At 39.4% G+C, this 20,883-nt stretch overlaps 1 protein-coding gene across 4 annotated transcripts in view; it reads right to left on the bottom strand.

Moving 5' to 3' along the window:
• USPL1 (ubiquitin specific peptidase like 1) overlaps positions 1-20,883 on the bottom strand; it is a 37,894-nt gene that overhangs the window by 8,412 nt on the left and 8,599 nt on the right. For all 4 annotated transcript variants that reach the window (XM_042944530.1, XM_042944609.1, XM_042944652.1 and 1 more), the window contains 4 exons: positions 17,772-18,417; positions 13,663-13,776; positions 8,571-8,700; positions 4,772-4,897 (listed from right to left, as the gene is read on the bottom strand). In XM_042944530.1, coding sequence (XP_042800464.1) covers positions 4,772-4,897; positions 8,571-8,700; positions 13,663-13,776; positions 17,772-18,417 — 1,016 coding nt within the window. The remainder of the gene's footprint in view (positions 1-4,771; positions 4,898-8,570; positions 8,701-13,662; positions 13,777-17,771; positions 18,418-20,883) is intronic.

Genomic DNA, 20,883 nt, shown 5'->3' with positions numbered 1-20,883 from the left:
AAAGCAAAACTGAACGATTGGGACCTCATCAAAATAAAAACCTTCTGCGTAACAAAGGAAACAATCGGCAAAACTAAAAGGCAACTGACGGAATGGTCAGGTATTTGCAAACAACATATCAGATAAAGGGTTAGTATCCAAATCTATAAAGAACTTATCAAATTCAACACCCAAGGTACAAATAATCCAGTGAAGAAATGGGCAAAAGACATGAATAGACACTTCTTCAAAGACATCCAGATGGCCAACCGACACATGAAAAAATGTTCATCACTCATCATCAGGGAAATACAAATCAAAACCACACCTCACACCTGTAAGTGGCTAACATTAACAACTCAGGTAACAACAGATGTTGGTGAGGATGGGGAGAAAAAGGCTCTCTTTTGCACTACTGGTGGGAATGCAAACTGGCGCAGCCACTCTAGAAAACAGTATGGACGTTCCTCAAAAACCTAAAACTAGAACTGCCCTACGACCCAGCAATCACACTACTAGGTATCTATCCAAGGGATACAGGTGTGCTGTTTCGAAGGGGCACATGCACCCCAGTGTTTATAGCAGCATTATCAACAATGGCCAAAGTATGGAAAGAGCCCAAATGTCCATCGATGGATGAATGGATAAAGAAGATGTGGTGTATATACATATATATATATACATACACACACACACACACACACACACACACACACTGTGTGTGTGTGTATATATATATATATATACACACACATACACACACACACACACACACACATATATACATACACACACACACACACACACACACACACACACACACAATGGAGTATTACTTGGCAATCAAAAAGAATGAAACTTGCCACTTGCAACTACGTGGATGGAACTGGAGGGTATTATGCTAAGTGAAATTAGTCAGAGAAAGACAAATATATGACTTCACTCATATGAGGACTTTAAGACACAGAACAGATGAACACAATGGAAGGGAAGCAAAAATAATATAAAAACAGGGAGGGGGACAAAACATACGAGACTCTCAACTATGGCACACAAACAGAGGGTTATGGGAGCGGGTGTGGGAGGGAGGATGAGCTAAATGGGTAAGGGGCATTAAGGAATCTACTCCTGAAATCATTGTTGCACCATATGCTAACTAACTTGGATGCAAATTAAAAAAATAAAAGAAAATAAACTTTAAAAAAATATTGAGTACCCGCTATGTAACAGGGAGAGATGACATAGTACTGTTTACTGATACATGAAGATTCCATAAAATAATAATAAAATTGGATTATAAAACAACAAAAAAAATAACTGTTAAAACTGAAGTTTAAATAAACTTTTCAAATTACAATCTAGGGTACTGTGACTTAGACTCCTAGTAATGAGGTTTTTTTCAAGATCTGTAAAGTAAAATTAAATCAGATTCTAAGTTGGTGCTCCGTATCACCATGCTCTGAATATAATTCCTAAATAATACACTTAAAGTAGCAGATCTGGCCTTGCTAGATTTAATTCATCTGATTTATCAATGGACTCTTTTTCCAATGGGAATATATTAGAGTGTGGATTACCTGAGACAAGGTGTTCAGGGAACTCACAATACTATTAGTTTTTAGAATGCTGACTGTAAGGTTGAATTATACATGATATCATAATGGATCTAATTACTTTTAAGTTATCCTTAAAAACTATTAAATTTGTTTCTAGATTCCATCAGACAACAATAAATCTTGATTTGTTGAATCTTGTTGTTGAATATGAATTTCAGGGGCTCCTGTGTGGCTCAGACAGCTAAGCATCCGACTTCAGCTCAGGCCATGATCTCGCGATCCATGAGTTCAAGCCCTGCATCAGACTCTGTGCTGACAGCTCAGAGCCTGGAGCCTGCTTCAGATTCTGTGTCTCCCTCTCTCTCTGCCCCTGCCCCACTCACGCTCTGTCTCTGTCTCTCTCTCGAAAAATATACGTTAAAAAAATAATAATACAAAAAGAATATAAATTTCAAAGTAAAAAACTCAGAGGACTTCAAAAGACCCTGTCATTTAAAATTTAAGTGAAATTTTACACACTAGTTCAGTTTACTTTTGAATATAGTCAATGTCCAAATTATAAACTCGGCTTATAATTGGCCTGTTAGAACTCTAAACACATTTCACATTGAAACGCTTACATTCAACGGATATGTTTCTGGATCAGAGCCTGAATCTCTAATGTAAGTAATGCATCTTATTTGTATAATTAAAAATTGTATGTTGCAATGCATCCAATTAACAGATCAAACAAAATCGGAGTAAAAGTTCATCTTCAATGCTGGTGTGTGAGAAAAAGCAGGTGTAAGTGGTAGATGAAATCACATACACCAGGCAGCCTCAAGCAACCCACCGGTCCTGTACAGGATGGCACACACCCTGCTGCCCTTCTACCTCCTTCTCAAGACAGGGCTTTAACAAAAAAGACTCCCACAGCACTTCAATCTCAAAGTTTGAAACCCCAGACAACCAAGACAGACTGTGGACTTTCCATTAAAGGTAGCTCCTCTTCTTTTCCATTCAAATGCTATCAAATGATAGCGAATGGGGGGAAAGAAAGGTAGGAAACCGAAAGGGCCAAGAAGGGGAAGAAGACATGAGGAAACAAGCAAACAACAAATATTCTGCAGGCAAAAATTAAAGAGCAACAGGGAAGCGGTAACTGAGCAGAATGGATGAAGCGGTGACGGGAGCGCTGTGGGGTGGGCGCACTCAGAAGAGCTTATACATGTCACAGAACCCCTCGAAGACTCAACGCTGATGGGCAACAGATACTGCAGAATGTGGGGTAAGGCCCTGGGGCAAAAACTAGGGTAGTGACAGGAAGAGTGTATCCAGAGCTCCCATGCACCAGGCTCAGAGAGGAACCAGTATAGACCGGAACACTGGAGCAAAAGACGAAAGGTGGCAGAAGAAAGGTTTCTAGAAAAAAACGTGGGGGAGGATTCCAAAATTGTGAAACATTTAAGTGTTTAGAAAACGTATCAATGAGTGTTTGAAGAATTTGGAAAAATTTCACAATGCATATGTAAAGAAAGCAAATGAAAACACAAGGAAATAATTCCAGGAAAACTTAGAAATTATAAAAGAAATGAAATACAACCACATATACTGCTTGACTGGAGAGGAAATACACATGTATTCATAATAATAAATAATGAGTACTGATTACAAAAATCAGTACTGATATCAGTATTACTGATAACAAAAAATGTTATCATGTTGCAAGGACAGGGAGAGGTTAAAAACAGACGGAGCCCAGTGATTGGTGTAAGAACCCTAGTCTTCAACAACTATAAAAGAAGGAGAATGGGGCGCCTGAGTGGTTCAGTCAGTTGAGCTTGGTCCAACTTCAGCTCGAGTCATGAGCTCACGGTTCGTGAGTTCAAGCCCCGCATCGGGCTCTGTGCTGACAGCTCGGAGCCTGGAGCCTACTTCGGATTCTGTCTCCTTCTCTCTCTGCCCCTCCCCACTTGTGCTCTGTCTCTCTGTCTCTCAAAAATAAATAAATGTAAAAAAAAAAAAAAAGAAGACTGCATAATTTTTTTTTTTTTTTTCAATGTTTTTTATTTATTTTTGGGACAGAGAGAGACAGAGCATGAACGGGGGAGGGGCAGAGAGAGAGGGAGACACAGAATCGGAAACAGGCTCCAGGCTCCGAGCCATCAGCCCAGAGCCTGACGCGGGGCTCGAACTCACGGAACGCGAGATCGTGACCTGGCTGAAGTCGGACGCTTAACCGACTGCGCCACCCAGGCGCCCCTAATCAAGAAGACTGCATAAAAGTGGAATAAGCTTTAAAAAGAAAAAAGAATGAAAACAAAGAGAAACAAAAGGTGGAATAAGTGCACTGTTCTGAAACGTCAAAGTAAATACCGCTTCACGGGTGTAAAGTAGATGCTTATGGGAGAGGAGGTCGGAGGGGCACTGCTCTCTTTCCTTCTAGGTCTTGGCAGTATTAGATTAACCAAGAATGTATTACTTGCATGAAAACAACTCTTTAGGAAAGATTGGAGAGATTTCCTGGCACATCCAAGGGCATCAGAAAAGGTATGAAAAGGTTAATGCCCCTGCTTCTTTATATCACATTATACCTCCAAACATTTCTTTACTGAGAGTCAGAGGCGAGGATGACTAAACACGTAGGTTACAGGATGCATTCGCGCAAAGGATATTAACAAACGAGACAAACTGCCTAGAATGGAACTGACCCATGAGCTTAAAATATGGGCTTCCGGTAGCAATTTTAGAAAAGGTAATTCTGACCAGTGGTCCCACTGCGGACAAATAGAAAAGCTGGCAAAATATACTAAAAACACATCTGCTCAAAGGCAGCAGAAAGCTTCCAAGGGGATGAAGAATTAGCAGGCCGAAGTCTGGGAGAAGATGGGAATTCAGACAGATGAGCCTGTGGTTCACCTTTGAGTCATCTTAGTTCTCGAACTCAGATTAAGGAAATCCCAGAATTCTAGTGACTCCAGGCACTTGGCAGAGGGGAGAAAAACTGACGATTAATATCCTTAAAGGGAGAAAACAAGGTAAAAGAAGGCAAGGCCCCATTAGAGTGGGGTCAGACAGTCACCCTGAGACAGGTACAGCGGTACTTTGCCTGGGACAGTTTGCCGTCGGCCAGAGTCCACGACGGAGAGGCATTCTGGCAATTCGTAACAACTCAAACTTCTGACAAACAGTTTCAATTCTACAAATTAAATCCACCTTCATTTCGTTCTAAAAATAGTAAGACAATTTTAACTCACTTTTCCAATACCATTTTTCTTATCTGTGACTTATTCCTGCAATTGTTACATGGACCAAAATGGGCAGCATTAAGTGGGTGCCACTCGGGGATGACATTTGTAAAGGTGACCAGATTCTTCATGTATCTGTAAAACAGAAGACATAAATTAACTTAAATTCATTTACATTAATTTCAATCAATGCCTAAACCTTCATTCATTTATTTATACTTCCCTATTCCCCCATATCACATGATAAATCAATATGCTAACGTTCCTCGCACACCCTAGTAAGCTCTCTGTGAAGACTCTCCACAATGACTCCTGTACTTTTTCACCTGTGAGATGAAGACAATATGAAAGGCAGGGTTTCTCAAGAACAATACTGACATTTTGCGCTGGGTATTTCTTTGCTGTGAGGCATCTGTCCCGTGCACTGGGGCTGTTCAGCACCATCTCTGGCCTCTACCCACTAGATGCCAGTAACAGCCTCCAAGTGCAGCGACCGTTAGCTCCAAACACCGCCAAACGTCCCACGAGGTGCAAAACAGCCCCTCGCTGAGAACCACCGCTTCCAAATTTATTACGAGCTCACCCCTTACCTACAAAATTACAATCTGGCTACCCGTATGGACAACCAAAAAGGAAAAAAGACAGTTCCAAATGTATAATCACGAACACATACAACTTAACCTTCTTGATCTTTAAAAAATTAGAATGCCAGTTGTGGCAGAATTTCGTTTTCCCAGATACAGAAGTTCCAAATTTGCACTTTGGTCTAGATACCTGACAGCAAGAGGCACCTAAAATGATCTTTAAAGATGTACACTACATCAATTGGGTCTACCTTAATAAAAAAAACCTTTAAAGGGGCAATTAATTACCTACTAGACATTAGTTTTTTCCTAAACAATAACAACAAATATTGATCAATCGTAAGTGAGATCAGCACAGGCTATTACAAATACAGCAGTTCTCAGGGAAGCTAACATTTTAAAAGTGAGCAGCATAAAGTTACCAACAAAATGGAATGATTTATTTCTACTAAATTTTTAGTTCTCACAGATGACTGTTAAGGCTCCCATTTTTTAGCCTGTAAGGGGGAGTTTGTCTCTGCAAATAAATGTTCATGCTCCACAGGACAGCTAACGTTTTTGAGCACTATGTGCAGGGCAGGGCGTTTACGCTCCTCTCCCAAACAACCCTAAGTGGCAGATACTATTCTTATCCCCATTTTACAGATGAGGAAAGTGAAACAGACTGCATATCAGATGATAAATGACCGACTTGAGATCTTAATCCAGGGAGTCTGACTCCAAAGACCATGTAAATAACTGCCTCCAGAATATACCTTATAAATCAAGTAACAGATCTTAAACTGGCACAAAAAAAAGCAGCACAAAACTCAGTGAGTTTGCTGGATATTCTCACGTTGGATTAAGTGGAAATAGTTTTAAACGATGATATATTAAGATTTAATGAAATGCCATTTCATGTTAGCTTTTCCTCTAGAACTACTTTTTTTTTTAGAACAAAGGAATTAAGAAAAATAAAACCAGAAACCAGCAAACTCAAACAGCCAGTGGCTTCTTTCCCCTGAGCCCTCTGAGATTTTTTAACACACCTCTAAAATGCTCTTGTATTCAAAGTAGTCAAAGTAACTTAATGCAGCCAACAGATCAAAATAATTACTAAGTCACTGGCCCTCAATAATGTGTTTATATGTTATCTCCCTAACTAACCGGTCTGAATTTGGCCAGATAGAGATTATTTCTGTTGAGTTCCTGGCACATAAAACGTACTCAATGAAAAGCTGTCAAACAACTCAGATGTAGATTTTGGAAAAGCTGTAATTAAGCTGATTTTAATCATCAAGCTTGTTTGTATTACTTAAAATCCAGGTGGTGACTAGGGAGTGTGTATACTACAGTGAGCAAGAAATCGAGGCCAGAAAACGTAAGCCTGAGTTTTGCCATCTACTAGTGTGTCACCTTGGGTGTCTATTTACCCCCTTTTCAAGGTTCAGTTTCCCTATCTGTCAAATGAGGAGAAAATTAGATAATTTATATAAACCAGTGACAGAAGACCGAGAAATAGATAACTTGTTCTTATACTCACTTACAGAAAACTATTTTAAGTCCTAGGTGTGAGTGAATGCTCATTCTTACTCTGTTCTACTACTTTTGAGTCAACTGGTAAAAAGCAAATGTCTTCTGGTCTGTTGCTTGCATTCCCCAGAACATCCTCTCAGACTTGACTCTCCTTGAGTGATGCTTAAATACCAAAAATAATCTCAATTTAGATAATGAATATCTAAATGGTTTTCTCTCACATTTTTATTTAATAATTTTAAATAATTTTAACTTTAAATATTTTATTTAATAATTTGACTCCAAATTTTCTAATTTGCTAGTAGGTGGGTGAGTTGAAGGCAAGAGGAAAGTATCGATCTCCATTACAGTAATTTGAATAAATGACCAACAAAACCAGTTTGGTGATTTTAACTGCCAGTCAGCAACTTTCTCACGTATGGACAGAGTGAAGGCACCATGTGTGATGAAAACTTTCTCTGACTCCTCTTTCCAAACCAACTTTCTCTCCTTGTTATGTGGGTCAGTGTATGGAAGCAAAAGAAACCCTCTGCTGCTTTCTTCTCCATGGTTCCTCTCAAGTGCCAGTCTCAGGGCATAAAATGATTGTGCGTCCATCAGGACCCCTCCAAATCCTCACCCAGAGCATCAGGGAAGTAGGAAGCAGGCTGAGACAGCTCACACGCAAGAGGATTTTGGCGGTGGCTGGTCTTTCACGGAGGAGCGGAAGAGCCTAAGTTCTTCTCAGAACTACTGCCAGACTCCCAGAGCCTCAAATCAGTTTCCATGAGGTTAAAAAAGGTAACCAAACAAAAACCCTAGTTGCTAACAGAGGAAACAAAACACATATCATTTCAGGCAATTCTAAGAAGTATTCTTACTCCGCAGGGAATCCAGAATGGGGGTTGTGGGAGAATGCACTGCTCTTCCCATCTGTCCCCACGGAAGAAAACTCCTACTAAGTAACCCCGCAGACCATGGTTTTTTACTCTTCCAGTTGAAAGCAGCAAGCAAATTGCAGTTTCTGGGGCTCAAATTTTTCCACTGATTGACTGATTACTTATTTATTTGAATTTTTAATGTTTATTTTTGGGAGAGAGAGAGACAGAGCACGAGCGGGGGAGGGGCAGAGAGAGACACACACAGAATCCGAAGCAGGCTCCAGGCTCCGAGCTGTCGGCACAGAGCCCGATGCAGGGCTCGAACTCACGGACTGTAAGATCATGACCTGAGCCGAAGTCGGATGCTTACCGACTGAGCCACCCAGGCGCCCCTCAAATTTTTCCTTTTAATCTTACTGGTGGGGAGACTTTAAGATATGGTAGGAAATTTTTTTTCTAAACATTTTTATTTATTTCTGAGAGACAGAGAGAGACAGAGAGTGAGTGGGAGAGGGGCAGAGAGAGAGGGAGACACAGAATCTGAAGCAGGCTCCAAGCTCTAAGCTGTCAGAACAGGGCGTGACATGGGGCTTGAACCCATGAATCGTGACATCATGACTTGAGCCGCAGCTGGATGCTTAACCAACTGAGCCACCCAGGTACCCTAGTAGGAAATTTTACTGAGGGCAGAAGGAACCAGGGAGAGCGCAATGCCACAAATCGAAGTGTCATTAAAATTCTATTACTCAGAACTATTTTCAATAGAAGGAGTCCATTTTTAAAAAGAGAAAAACGAAAAATATAAAGAATTTAAAATTTAAAAAAATAAATAAAAAGAGAAAAACTAACCTGCTTTGGTACTTGTGCCCACACTGTGAGCATTCAAAATTCCAAGAGAAAGAATACATGAAAAGCTTTTCAATGAGGGGTTCCATTTTTAAGAGCAGGGGAAGTGCAAACACTGGGCTTTCCATATCACCTATAAAAAGAAAAGGGAAAACTATTGTTCATAATTGACTGAGAAAAGTAAACCCAAATCATTAACTGTTATCTTTTCTCACTACATTCACAGTACAGTATATGTGAAAACATGAATATATGACAGAGTAAGTTACTCACAGTGGGGCAAGGGGAAGTTTTTAAAGCATTTCTCTAAAAATGTCTATCATGAAGATTTAATTATCACTTCAGTCCCTGTCTTCCATTTTTCGTGGCGGACACCTACGAAAACTTTTTAAGACAAAAGACACAAAAGACCCATACTATCTCCTCAGAGCTGTTAACAGCTCTAGAGTATTATAAAAATAAAGCAAAAATACATAGTTTGCCACGGATACTAAAAATAGTACGCCTGGTGAAACACTGTAGAATAATGGCAGACGTGGACAAAACCATTAAAAAGCCACTTCTATTCCAACCGTCTTGTTCCACGTGTGAAGGACGTGACACACAGGGTTCAAGGGCCGGCCTCGAATCTCCCTGCTCTTCTTCTATCACTCTTCTTAAAATCTTTTAACAGGTAAAATTAAACTTCAATGACTTTAAGACTAGAGAAGATCTGAATTCTGGTGTCCTTGAAACAAAAACCCGACAGTGAATCTGGTCCTCCAGTTTTGAGATCAGCAGGCAACTTAAATAGGAAGATTGACATTCTCCTCTTACACTTGTTCTCCAGTTGGTTTCTTGCCTTTCTGTCCTCAGGGGAGCTTAGATGGTGCCGTACTGATCCAGCCCTAGAAAGAACTGGAGTCCTTCCCTTCCCTACCTGCCCGGGAACAGTCTCGCTCCCATGGTCCAGTTCTCCCCCTGGCCTGCAGCTACCACAGCCTGGAACGTGGCCAGGAGGAGTCACCTTGGCAGGATGCAAATGCAGAGCAGGCGTTACTGCCGGAGCACACTCTGTACCAGTAGTTACAAAGGCTATTTTAACAGTCGCCTTTGTGGTACAGCCCCACAGCTATTTCCATACAAAAATAAAAATCAAAACAAAAGTTCTGTATGTAGAAATAAATGCAAATCAATCTCCTAAACACACGTAAACAGCGTAAACAGGGAACAGTACAGCATGAGTTTGTAACAGTTACTAGCATTTAAATGCTTACTCTACCGTAGCTAAATATTAATTGAGAAGCAACTAATTTATATTTCTTAACGACAACATAGAATCTGCAAGTCTAAAAATACATAAAGTTCTCAGTAAATCAAAATACCAGAAAAGAAAAAAATCATAAAAGAGCTCAAAACACACTGTTAAATAAGTTATATGCACACAGATCATTTTCGGTAATTTATATAGCTCCTAAATTAACCTTAATTATTTTTCCTTTGTTTACAACTCTTATGGGTGTTAAGCATAAAGCATTTGCTAGAGAACACGTAATACCAATTAATTCCAATTTTTATAACTTCCTGCTGAAATCAGTTAAGTGGTTTCTTTGCCTCTAGTATCTTCAGCCCAACTCCTACCCAACTACCTAGTTTTTCATATTTCCCTAAAATACTATCATTTGCCATGATGCAAATCTTTCAGTGACGTTTTGCTGCCCAGCTAGTCAAGTTTTCTCTTCTGCTCATTGTTTTTTTTTAAACCAACATACAGAGTTCTTTAGAAGATATCCAGGATATTATTTCTTTGTTCTATTTTTGCCCAGAGGTTTTAAACTTCAATGTAAGTGTATCTACCACTATTTTATGTACCTTATTTAGGAAATTCTTCTCCACTGAGTGGAAAAATATTCAGCCATATTCTTTACCAAAGTGTTAGAATTCTGGTTTTTCATGTTGAGGTCTTTTTTCTTTTTAATTCATTTAGAGAGAGCGAGAGAGCGCACACGAGCGCAAGTCAGGGAGGGGCAGAGAGACAGGGAGACAGAATCCCAAGCAGGCTGCCTGCTGTTGGCGCAGAGCCCTATGTGGGCCTCCAACTCGAGAACTGTGAGGTCATGACCTGAGCCGAGCTACCCAGGCACCCCTGAAGTTTAAGTCTTTAAATGGGCTGACATTTCTTTCTGATTACAGTGTCAAGTAGGGATCCAACTTCCCCCCTGTCTCAGGAACAAACTGTCCCAACACCATTTACTGGAGGCCTTTTTCCTTCCCCTACTTATCTACATCACCACCTCTGTCACAGGAGGTAAGCAAAAAGGGAGGGTTTTCATCTGGACTCTATTCTATTCCACTGTGTATCCTTACACTTGTACACAAATCTCAAAGACTAAATTAATCTTTAAGATTACATAAATAAATCCAAACGAGAACAATAGTAGCTTTATCTTAAAAAAAAAAATTAGACATTAGAAAGAGAAAACTAAGTTGAAGAGCGCAGTTACCTTTGTGGAGAGGTAAGGAAGAACTGAACAGGAAAGAGTACAAAGGGGGCTTAGCTTGTATTTGTAATGTTTTATATTTCTTAAACTGCAGGGAGGGGAAACAGAGAGGACAGGCTACGATGCATTTTTTAAGAACAATAATCAAAACGATGCTATGGCTGATCTTAAAAATGTAACCAACATTCGGGGTCAGTACAGATTCTATTTCTCTTTCTTTAGTACTTTCAAACATACACTGACACTCAGAATGAGAACACAAACACTGTATGATTTTAAAATGCTCTTTTTAAGTTTATTTGTATTTATTTAGCACAGATTAGATTTCACTGGTAAGATCTTAAGCTCTAACATAGCACCCAGTACTGTGCAATGAGTAATATGGACACAGACAAGAGAGGAATTCTGCTATATTAGAAGAGCTGTACGCATGCCCAACTGCTATGACTGCACAAAATAAGAATTTAAAATTCCCTTCTCTGGGGGGTGCCTGGGTGGCTCAGTGGGTTGAGCATCCGACTTCGGCTCAGGTCATGATCTCACGGTTTGTGAGTTCGAGCCCTGCATCAGGTTCTGTGCTGACAGCTCAGGGTCTGGACCCTGCTTCAGATTCTGTGTGTGTGTGTGTGTGTGTGTCTCTCTCTCCCTCTCTCTCTCTTCCTCTCTCTGCCCCTCCCCCACTCATGTTCTCTCTCTCTCTCTCTCTCTCTCTCTCTCTCTCTCTCTCTCAAAAATAAACATTAAAAAAAAAACCCACAGGGCGCCTGGGTGGCTCAGTCGGTTAAGCGGCCGACTTCAGCTCAGGTCATGATCTCACAGTCCGTGAGTTCGAGCCCCGCGTCGGGCTCTGTGCTGACAGCTCAGAGCCTGGAGCCTGTTTCTGATTCTGTGTCTCCCTCTCTCTCTGACCCTCCCCCGTTCATGCTCTGTCTCTCTCTTTCTCAAAAATAAATAAACGTTAAAAAAAAAAAAAATTTTTTTAAATAAAATAAAAATAAAACAAAAACCCACAACATTTAAAAATCCCTTCTCTGTTACATAGAAAACCAGGCCCAAGGCAGCAGTGGAGCAAGACACAACCTTGCTCCAAACATAATGATCAGGACTAAGAAGGGTGGCGATTCAGACTTGGAGAGAAACCACTCTCGAATTCAACTGGGAACTGGAGCAGGAACCCTGAATAAAACATCTCCGGTCACTCCAGGAGGGAGGCGATGCCTGCAAAATGCACCACGGGAGCCCCTCAGTCTGCACTCTGGTAATCTTATGGAAAAGGCTCCTCTGCGATGAGTATCCACCCAACAGATCAGGGGTTGGGGGTAAGAACAGGGACTGAAGGAACCTCAAGAAAACTTTTAGGCTGACAGCACTGTTCTCTACCTTGATTGTGGTAATGGTTCCACACACCGTATACGTTTAAAAAGAGTTTTACTACATCTAAATTATACTTGGCTAAAAAGGAAAAAAGAATTTTCATCGCATCTGAGATCCTACCTGATAGTAAATTACAAAAGCCCTTTAGACCTAAAGGAGATAATGCCAAAGATTTGGCAAACTGAATTTCAGTTTACTACTTTAGGGACAGAGGAAACACAAACTAGGAGCTCACGGAAAACAAAATAATAAAAGTAGGGGACAGAAACGTGAGACCAAAGATACTACCATTTACATGGTTTTTACCATGTAAAAACCAAGGTTTTTCACAAAAAGACCTTGCTTCCAGATGCAGTATCTGAGTCTGATGAAATAGATTTTTCTCACTGAGAGAAAAATTTGAAGGCATTGATATTTTATATAATTTAATATGGCTAATATACTAATAGAGGTATCCTGTATTTTTTACCACAACACAATATTAGCAGAAGAGTCAATACAAGGATAAAGAGAAATAAAACAAAAAGACAATACCCTTTAAAAAAAAATCACTACTGGCTCTTCTTTGCAATACCCAAAAAATTGAGAAACCCCGGGACTCTAGCACCCCTAACTCCACGTTGCTCCAAGGCCAGATCATAGAGAACAAAGCAGGTCTCGTTCCTGTGCCCTTCTTAAAAGAGAGCTTTCCCAAAAGCTCATCAGGATGTTTCTCCTCCTATTCTCTTGGTGAAAATTGGGTACGGCAATTCTTAAACCAATCCCCGGCAAGGGAAGTCCAATTACCATGGCTGGGTTTAGATCAGAGATTCTCAACCCTGTCCATCCTTAAGAATCACACGGGGCTTCTAAGCCGCATCCCTGAGATTCTTATTTAATGGACGTCAAGTACTTTTCAATGCCCTAGGTACTTTCTAATGCATCGTCAAGGTTGAAGACACTGAATCAGTCTACTGGAGGAAAGTATTAGAAAAGCAACCAATGGTGTCCACCCCCTGAGTATCCACCTGATTCTGAGAACTGCATCCACTCTCAAGGGTAGAACACAAGCCTGCACATTCATACGGGACACCTCTACCCAACAAATGATTTAACCAGCGGGAGGCTCCTAAACGAAACTACACAGATTTTTTCTCCCAAGAATCTAATCACCCAAAGTAATAAAATAGTGTATTTCCTTATGACGTAAGGATTTCTTTATGGTAGATGAGTAATACAGTTAAATTACACAAATTACTTACCTAATGTGCATCTAAGCTGAGGCTGAAGCCTAATGAAAATTTCATCTCTGACTTCATTCAGACAGGTCTCTATCTTTGCAAATACTTCTGAAGGAAGCTTTTTGCAATCTCCATCTAAAAATGAAATACAGATTATCAACTTCTCATCAATCTGTATCTTCCACAGAAAATTAAGACATTACCAAGAACGAAAGTTCATCAGAGTCAATACACTTTGTAGAGACGAAATGGAAAACACAAAATTTCCTTGATTCTTATTCCTCTATGTTGTACCATTTACTGCCTTAATATTTCCTCAGCCCAGCATCATTACTGGCAATTCCATGAGCTAACATCTTTGTGCTTGAGTAAATCTCAGTGAAAAGCTTTCCTCATCCAAATAACCACAGGCCTAGCAAAAGAGCTAAGCTTTCAGATAGTCTGCCTACCTCTGAAACAGCTGAAGCTACGTCTTGTCTTGTGATTATTACTTATGTTAGAGACATCTAGTCATTTATTTTTTTGTAGAACTTTTATCAAACTTAGCCAGATCACAGGAGCAGATAAAAGTATAATTATTTCCCAAACTAACATTTGGTATACATAGCTCCCTCCTTCTATTGTCTCTGGGGGGTGGCGGACGGTGAAGGAGTCTTCAATGACAGCATAATGTTTACACAGTTCTGCTTACTTAATGTTTACACATCCTGCTTACTTCACACGAATTTGCATCATTAAAAATTTTGTAGGCTAGTTATTACACTCCAACTGAACCACAGTTTTATTAACAATTTCCCTAGTGCCGGACGTTTAAGTTGCTTCTTTTCTCACTATTACAAATACTATCATGATAAACGACTTTGGGGCACATACCTGTCCACGTTTTTATTCATTTCTTTAGGGTTAAAGTCCTCCTAATGGAACTATTATGACAGAAAACTAAGATTAATAAGAAAACTATTTTGAATCAAAGCCACCATATGCACCTGACTAGTTATTCTTAAGCTACAAAAGATTTCACCGAAACCTCTTACAAATAATTCATATAGCCTGATCACACTCTGTTGGTATGTTTTACTACGAAAATACCTGGATTTCCCTATAATATGAAGTAAGCATAAACTGGAACTTTTATTTGACCATTCCAAAAAGAGAAGAGAAAACTTACAATTCAAAGTAAGTCAACTTAAACGTAATTACAACCATATTATGCAAGCTACAACTACTCTGTTAAAAAATTAATGATTGAACATATAAAATGGGTGAAGTAAACAGAATTAAGAGTATACTTATTGTGATGAGCACTGAGTAATACACGGAACTGCTGAATCATTATATTGTACACCTGAAACTAACATAACACTGGATGTTAATTACAGCGGAATAAAACAAAACACAAAAAATAAAGTGGCTATGCTTTATAAAAAAAATAAATATAATTAAAATGAATGCAAGTCCATTTTGAACGAGAAATATGCTCTTCTGCAATAATCAACTGAACTGTCAGCTAACTCCGTACTGGGGTTCCTATAATCATAGAAATACAAAGAAAAAACAAAAGCAAAAATGCTCGTGAAAAACTGGATTTTAAAAATTACAAAAAATTCAATCTCAAGGAAACTCAAATTGAAACAAAATATCTGACAAAATGATAACTTTTAAAATGTTTATACCCAAAGGTGATCTGAGTGCTCGGGGATGTTTTCTTCTACATATAATGGAATCATATGTTGATATAACCCTTCTGTAAAGCCTTTCAGAAAGATTCTTTATATTCACATTTTAATATCCCTTCTAGGATAAAATCAGCAGTGGATTCAAAGGATATATGGATATTTGTCATGAAGCTTATTCATAACTGAAAAAATAAGAAGCAGCCTGAATGGTCAACAATATATATGGAAGTACAATATATATATTTTACATATGCAGGACGTATATATAAAAGACTGCAACACCAAAGTCACGCTGAATAAACGTAAGGATTCTTGCCCCGACCAGAGAGAAAGACCTCAAAAAGCCACAATAATTAAAATAGTGTGGCATCGGTGCAGGGACGGAAACATGGTCAACAATGGGGGAACTATGTATAAGACTGATGTAACAGATTGCATTAACCAAAAACAAGATGAAAAAGGTGAGGATTCTTGGGAAAACAATGTGTAAGATTTATATAAAAGACTGCATTGCATGATCAAAACCAAGCTGAATAAAGAGGAGGATTCTCATACTTCCAGGCAGCAAGACCTTATAAACCCCAATAATTAAAAGAGTGTGGTGCTGACACAAGGACAAAGTAACCAAGAAAACAAAACTGAAAAATAAATGGATGGCTATATGACAGAGGTGGCCTGGCAGGTAAATTGAAGAAAAAAGCGGAGCTGGACAATGGGGGGAAAAGGGGATCTTTATCACGCACAAAAGGTAACTTTAGCTGAATTAAAAATTCCATGTTGGGGTGCCTGGATGGCTCACTTGGTTGAGCATCCCACTTTTGGTTTCGGCTCAGGTAATGATCCCACAGACTGTGGGTTTGTTTGAGTCCCACGTCGGGCTCTGCGCTGCTGGTGTAGAGCCTTCTTAGGATTCTCCTTCCCTCTCTCTCTGCCCCTCCCCACTTGCACGCACTCTCTCCAAATAAACAAATAAAACTTTAAAATAATTCAATGTCAACCACAAATCTGACTTTTCAGTGAAAATATAGGTGAATAACTTTCTGATCTTGGGAAAAGGAATGACTCCTTTTAAATGTTGTATTACTAGCTACAAAAGGGAAGATTAACAATTTCTGTACAAAAGATATCTTTAGAAAAGTGAAAACACAAGATACAAATTGAGAGATTTAGCAACACATACCTGATACAAAGATAACAACAAAGACCTATAGAAATCAAACAAATAAGAACATGACCACTGAACAAATAGCGGTAAGACACAGGCATTTCACAAGAGGGAACATATGATCAATGCTACACATGAACAGCTGTCCAACCTCTTTAAAATTTGGGAAAGGCAGAGAGGTTGGTGGAGGATGGGCTAAACAGGTGAGGGAACTAAGGAGTGATGAGCACGGGGTGATGAACAGAACTGCTGGATCACTCTAGGGTACTTCTGAAACTAACATAACACTGTGTTAACTGGAATGAAAATAAAATTTGGGAAAGGCAAATCAAGACGACAACCCATTTTACATCAAACAGCAAAATTCTCCAAATGTGAAGATAACCAAGGGAGAATATATGGATCGGGAAGACAAGAAGGAAGATCTCTTGCACATTGTTAATGGGAGTGCTGGTACGTGCACTTTGGAAAACAATCTGCCATTGTCTTGTCAATCTGAACTCAGATTTGATTCCATTCCTACGGTATACTCAAGAGAAACTCTCTAGATGAGCCCAGGTATTTACAATGGCAAAAAACAACTCAATGACAGTTGAATGAATAAATATACTGATATATTTACAAAATGTAAATTTATAGCAACAAAAAATAACAAACTACCAATACACGCCAACTTCGTAGATAAATCTTTATAAAAAGAAAAACAAGGCCCCAGAAGACATACCGTACAACATCGTTTGTATAAAGTTCAAAACAAACTAAAGTAGGCAATATACTGTTTAGCAATACATACATAAAAGAAAAAAACGGAATGATAACACATATTTGGGAATAATGATTTCCCCTAGGGGAGATGGAGGGTGGGACGGGGAGGAACACATAGGAGGTTAAATAATCGAGAATATACTAATTCTTCTTGAGTTGGGAGGTGGCTTCACGGGTATCCTATTTTACAAGAAAAAAACTATATATGCCCTTAATTGAGAATAGAGATTTTGGGGGAGTTGTGGGATAATGAGTGATGTGTATCTGTATCTTTTCCACACATATGAGACAAAACTGAAGATCAACCTCTGTGGCTCAACCGGTTGTGCTTCCAACTTCAGGTCGGGCCATGATCTAGTGATTCGGGAGTTCAAGTCCTGCACCAGGTTCTCTGCCATCAGCGCACAGCCCACTTCCGATTCTCTGTCTCCCTCTCTCTCTGCCCCTCCCCCACTCGCTCTCCCTCTCAAAAAATAAAAACATGTGAAAATAAATAAAGAGAGAAATAAAATATTATTACCAACCTTTAACTCCTTCCAATCGACTGGTGTGCAGAAGCTTGCTTGCTTGATCATACTTCGTAAACAACCGCCAGAACACAGATCCCTCATTAGAACACAGGTCAGTCGCAGCGTTCTTTAACCCCTCCAAGTGCACCAGTGCTGACAGAATACAGTCTAACCAACAGAGAGCATTAGCATTTTTCCATTGGACGTAGGAAGACTGGCAAAGTGACGTACATTTGCTCTCCAACGGCATTTCCAGTTCAGATGTGCATCCTTCATCGCGAGGGGAAATCCCTCCAGTTCCAGAAACATCAACTGTAGTAGGAGCTTCTTCAGCAGCCATGTCAATAACATCAGCCTCCAAACTCTCATTCTGTTCCAAGGAACCAACTGTCCTGTCTGGGTGCTGTGGTCCACTGTGTGGTGAATCAGGTAAGCTTGATGAGGTCTCACCATACGCTTCTCCATCGCGTTTGCTGTTCAAACCTTGCTCACCGTCAGTAACAGTGTGATTTTTAGTCTTTTTAGCATTTGCTAAAAGAGGTGAATCTTTATAGCCGGTTTCCAAGAACTTTCTTTTTTGGGACTTATTTGGAGTGTGATAATCTTCCAAATCAGGGGAAATTAAGTTATTAAGTAATTTAGAGCCCAAAGGGTAGATGCACTAGAAAGAAAAAATAAAATGATAAAAACTACAAAAAAAGTAAAATAAGCTCAAGTTTTATATTACAGTTTCTATGTCATGAAATGTATGTATAAAATTTCAGCATTAATATAATTTTATCAATCTAAATTTAAAGGACCTAGGAATTTAACCAAAATTTTGGCCCCCAAAAGAGTTAATCTTCCCTAGTTAAACTGAACAATCAAGGGTTTAATCTGATCCACACTAGAGTAAGCTAACAAGGAAAACATACATTTTTCTGCTTTAATAAAAAATCTAATGCTGAGTGAATTAACAATTTCAACAATTTAAAGAAACATTCTATGATGAGTGTTACTCCTTTTGGGGCAGGTACACTGCATAACATTACAAACTGGAAAAGTGTTTTCAAATAAAAAAAGCTGCGTGAGTAATTTCTGTGTCTCTTAATTTTAAAACTGAATCTTAGGGGCGCCTGGGTGGCTCAGTCAGTTGAGCGTCTCTAGATTTCGGCTCAGGTCATGATCTTGTGGTTCATGGGATAAAGCCCTGCATGGGGCTCTCTGCTGACAGCACAGAGCCTGCTTGGGATTCTCCCTCTGCCCCTCCTCCACTCGCACTCTCTCAAAATAATAAATAAATGTTAAAAAAAATAAAACAGTATTAATCTGAAAGCACATCAGCATTATCAATTTTACATCCTTACTGGATCTAAGAGTCAATCTGGGTGAATTTTAACAACTTCATCAAATCTCACTATGTATTAACACAATTTCAGCCAAATATCAAAAGTGTAAACAAATCACTTAGTTTGAAAACTAGCAAAATATTTTAAAAAACAAATTCAAGAAATCTACATACTATGTGTCATTTAAAATGCCTTCTTCTACACAAGCATGCTAACTGCTACCCTGGTGGCCTCTAATGAGCTACAGAACTACCCCACCTGGTATTCACGCCCTGATAGGGTCAGTCCCCCCAACATAACGCTCTGGGTTTAGCCATGTGACCAGCTTAGATGGGATGTTACCAAGCATGATGCACGTGGAAGCCTGGTAAGTATAGGCTCATGGGCTAGTCCTTTTGGAACCCTCCTTTTGGAACACTCTCTCTTAAAGAAGTCCCATCCATCATACTGTGAGGAGCCCAAGTAGCCCCATGGAGAAACCCTTATGGAAAAGAACTGAGATTTTGGCTGACTGCCTACGCGGAGTTCCCTGTTGGCAAACAGTACTGACATCAGCCATGTGGACATTTTAGGTGTCCCAGCCAACAGCAGGTAAAGTGTTAAGAACTACCTGGGGAGCCCACAGAATCATGAGGAATAAGTAAAGCCATTAAGTATTTTTAGTCACTAGGTTTTGAGCAACAGACACTGAAATGCATTAGTGCTTTCATTTAAAGTACAGCTGCTTCTATACAAGTGAACGCCATTAACACTGTACTAAAGAAATTCTTTAGTTCAATAGGATAAGTTCTGGATTCTTCTGTTACCAACTAGTAATGCACTCACCATCAGCTAACAACTTGTCTCTCAACTTTATGCCCTGAGATTATTTCCTAAATCCTACCATATGTCAGAAAACAGAGAACACTTTAAAAGCGATAGCAACTATATATTCATAGGTATAGACAGGTGTATATATATATATATATATATATATATATATATATATATATATATATACAGAAAAAATGAAAGCAGGACCTCAGAGATACTTGCACACCCTTATGCATTGCAGCACTATTCACAATAGCCTAGAGGTGGAATCTACCCAAATTTCCATGAATGAACAAATGGATAAAGAAAATGTGGTATAGTCGGGGGGGTGCCTGGGTGTCTCAGTTGGCTAAGAAAATGTGGTATATACATACAGTGGAATATTACTCAGCCCTAAAAAAGTAAAGGAATCTGTCACAAGCTACAACATGGATAAACACTGAGGACTAAGAGTCAGTCACAAAGACAAATATAGTATGATTCCACTTACATGAGGTACCTAAAGTAGTCAAATCCATACAGACTAAAAGTAGAATAGTGACTGTCAAGGGGTGGGGGGAGGGAAAGGGCAAACTGTCATTCAGTGGGTACAGAATTTGAGTTTTTCAAGACATAAAGTTCCAGAGATCTGTCGCACAATAATGGGAATATAAGTAACACTCCCAAACTGTACACTTAAAAATGATTAAGATGGTAAAATTCATAGGTTTTTTTTTTTACATTAAATGAAAAAAAAAATTACAACAAATTTAAAACCAAAAAATCTTAATCGGTCTCAGAGTTAAAATAATGTTGTGCACATCCTACCAGCACCCCTTCTTAATTAAAAGCAATAAACCATAGGGCACCTGGGTGGCTCAGTTAAGCGTCCAACTCTTGATATCAGCTCAGGTCAAGATCTAACCATCGTGAGACTGAGCCCTGCGTCTGGCTCTGCACTGAGCGTGGAGCCTGCTTGGGATTCTCTCTCTCCCTCTCCTTCTGCC

The sequence above is a fragment of the Panthera leo genome, chromosome A1, assembly GCF_018350215.1.
Source record: "Panthera leo isolate Ple1 chromosome A1, P.leo_Ple1_pat1.1, whole genome shotgun sequence".
In the NCBI taxonomy this organism is placed as follows: Eukaryota; Metazoa; Chordata; class Mammalia; order Carnivora; family Felidae; genus Panthera; species Panthera leo.
This window is presented reverse-complemented; position numbering and strand designations above follow the sequence as displayed.